Source organism: Myotis brandtii, unplaced genomic scaffold (assembly GCF_000412655.1).
Source record: "Myotis brandtii unplaced genomic scaffold, ASM41265v1 scaffold986, whole genome shotgun sequence".
Taxonomy (NCBI): domain Eukaryota; kingdom Metazoa; phylum Chordata; class Mammalia; order Chiroptera; family Vespertilionidae; genus Myotis; species Myotis brandtii.
In genome coordinates, this window is record NW_005372102.1 from 3,141,787 (window position 1) to 3,144,537 (window position 2,751).

The window sequence follows — 2,751 nt, forward strand, 5'->3', positions numbered from 1 at the left end:
CATCATGGTGCTGCTGACCGCCCTGACGGTGCGCCGCTCGGACCCGTCCTTCTCCACCTGCCACAGCGGCCAGGACCCCCTGGACTGGAAGGGTGAGTGTCCCCGCCCACGGGAGCCCCCGGACGCAGGCGAAGAGGGCAGGGCCTGGGCCTCCACCTGCGCCAGCCCTGGGAACCTCCCTCCACGGGCCCTTTTGCTGTCCATGGTGGGTGGCTGCTGGGCATCCACTGGGCAGGGGCAGGGTGGGGTCAGAGGGCAACAGGCAGAACCCAGCTCAGCATGGTGGGAGCAGCCCTGAGGCCCTTACAAAGCCCAACCTCTGCACCCTGTGTGAGTCGTTCTAACATGCGATCAGGAAGCCCTAGTCAGTGTGGTTCAATGGATAGAGCATTGGCCTGCGGACCGAAGGGCACAGTCTCCTCCCCGGCCCAGGCCCTGGCCAGGGTGCGTGCAGGAAGCAACCGATCGATGTGTTTCTCTCACATCGATGTTCCTCTCTGTCTTTCCCTCTCTCTTCCACTCTAAAAATCAATGGAAAAATATCCTCAGGTGAGGATTAAAATGATGTCAGGAAAAGAAAAAGAGATAAGAGAGAGAGGAGAGACAGACACAGAGGCAGACAGACAGAAAGACAGAGTGCAGATGGCACAGAGAGGTGGGGTGTTGCGCCCGGGCCCCTTGACCGTGCCAGCGACAGCATCTGTGACCACTCTTGGGGCAGGAGGACTGAGATGGGATCTGCCCCTGGTCACTGTGGTCGTGGTCAGTGGGGCCAGCTGGGCTCTGCTGGCTCCATGGCCAGGCCTCAGGCCGGCTGCTGTGTCCCCCCAGTGTCCATGTTGACGATGGCCGGCCTGTGCACCCTCCTGAGCTGCTGCCTGGTACTCCTCTTCCACACCCCCTACCGGCGCCTGCAGGCCGAGGCCCGCTCGAGCCCCTCCCTCCAGGACTTTGGGAGCCCGGCCGCGGACCATGCACCCCTCCAGCAGGCCCTCCCCCCGGCCCCGTTGGGGCACCCCCAGGGCCCCGGCAAGGACGCTGCAGGGGAGGCTCATTCCTAGGGCCTCCTTGGACATGCAGGGACTGAGAGGCAGCCTGGGGAGTGGAGGAGCCGGGAGAGGCGGCTGGGGCAGCCACACTGAGCCCGGGCAGGTCCTATAGGGGCACGAGGACTGCAGTGGGCATGGTGCAGGGGCAGCGTATGGGGACATGGCTCACGGGGAGCTGGACAGGTTGTGGGTCCTGAGGGCCCCAGAGGTCAGAGACTGGAGTGCACAGGGGTGGGGAGGGCCTTCCTTGAAGGAGCCCATCCCAGAGCCTCTCTCAGCCTCCATTACCAAGTGACCAGACACCCAGCCTCATGTTGACGGGGGTGGCTTGGGTGCCGACGGGGGTGGTTCGGTGCCAACAGGGGCCTGGGTGTAGGTGGGTGCCAACAGGGGCCTGGGTGCTGACGGGTAGGGGTGGCCTGGGTGCTGATGGGTGGTCCAGGCTGTTCTGGGGGCAGAACAGATAGAGGGTCCCACAGGCCGATGCCCCCCAGGCCCTCCGACCCCAGGTGGACACGTCCCCTCCCCACAGACACTTGCAGGCAGGTTGGTGGGTTCGGGTTTATTGAACTGGCCCCACGCAGTGGGGGTGGGGTGGGCACCCCTCACTCCTCCTTCTCCTCCCCATGGGTGAGCACATAGCTCAGTGCCTTGTAGTCCAGGTTGCCTGCAGCGTCGATCTTTGCAAATTGCAACATCTGGTCGACCTGCGGGCAGGGTGGCGGGTGTCAGGCCCTGCAGGAGGGCAGAGCAAGTGGGTCCCCAGGGGTGCAGCCCGAGGGTGACAGGCCCCCACCTCCAACCTGCTCTGGGCTTGTTTCTGTGCTTGTGGGGATGAGGGGGGCTGGGGCTCAGCCGCTGGGTGTCCCACCCACACCAACCCTCCAGCCTCTCAGGGCCAGGGCCCACCCCCAGCCAAGCCCTGGGGTCCCCGGGCCGTGGGGGAGGAGGGGTGGGGCCCAGGGCCAGACCTCCTCCGTAGTCATCTTGTCCGCCTGGGACATGAGCAGCCTCTTGATGCTGAGGACAAGGAGGGAGGCACCGGGTTAGGCTGCTCTGAAGAGAGTCAGCCCTGGCCGGTGTGGCTCATCGATAGAGCGTCAGCCTACGGACTGAAGGGTCCCGGGTTCAATTCCGGTCACGGGCACATGCTGGGGTTGTGGGCTCGATCCCCGTGCAGGAGGCAGCCCATCAATGATTCCCTCTCATCGTTGATGTTTCTCTCCCTTTCCCTTCCTCTCTGAAATCAATAAAAATATATTTTTTTAAAAAAGGGTCGGCACCGGACAGCTGAACAGTGAAGGGGCTGTGATGGGGGCAGGGAAGGGGCCATGGGAGGAAATGCCAGGCACCAGACCGGCCTGTTCCCAGTGCTCGGCCCAGGAGCCCCAGGCCCAGCGCCGGGGTGTGGGCAGGACTGGGTCACCCTCGGTTCCTTGGAGGACTCAGGACCTCGGGAAGCTGGGGGGGCGCGTGGTGCCCCCAGGCCCTGCGGCCACACTCACTAGTCCTTGTTGATGCTGCCTTTGCCCTCGGGGTCCAGCATCTTGAAGGCGTTCAGGATGGTCTCCTCGGCGTCCGTACCTGCCACGGAGACTCCGGTCCGGCTCCACCCCGGCCCCCCACTCTGCCCTCAGCCCCACGGCCCGGCTCCCAACAGCCTGGGGCACTGGCAGCTCCTGCCCTGGGGGCTCCTCCCTGG

At 64.7% G+C, this 2,751-nt stretch overlaps 2 protein-coding genes across 4 annotated transcripts in view; one reads left to right on the forward strand and one right to left on the reverse strand.

Annotated features, from left to right (window-relative positions):
* MFSD7 (major facilitator superfamily domain containing 7) overlaps positions 1-1,653 on the forward strand; it is a 10,621-nt gene extending 8,968 nt beyond the window's left edge. Inside the window, 2 exon segments of the mRNA XM_005886485.2 lie at positions 2-92; positions 832-1,653. Of these exon segments, the coding sequence (XP_005886547.1) occupies positions 2-92; positions 832-1,061 (321 nt within the window). The 3' untranslated portion in view covers positions 1,062-1,653.
* MYL5 (myosin, light chain 5, regulatory) overlaps positions 1,633-2,751 on the reverse strand; it is a 3,436-nt gene continuing 2,317 nt past the window's right edge. For 2 of the 3 annotated variants that reach the window (XM_014533501.1, XM_014533499.1), the window contains 2 exons: positions 2,555-2,633; positions 1,665-2,069 (listed from right to left, as the gene is read on the reverse strand). In XM_014533501.1, the coding sequence (XP_014388987.1) occupies positions 1,901-2,069; positions 2,555-2,633 (248 nt within the window). In that variant the 3' untranslated portion in view covers positions 1,665-1,900. Of the gene's footprint in view, positions 2,070-2,554; positions 2,634-2,751 lie in introns of all 3 variants that reach the window. The other variant, XM_005886486.2, reaches the window with a different exon arrangement.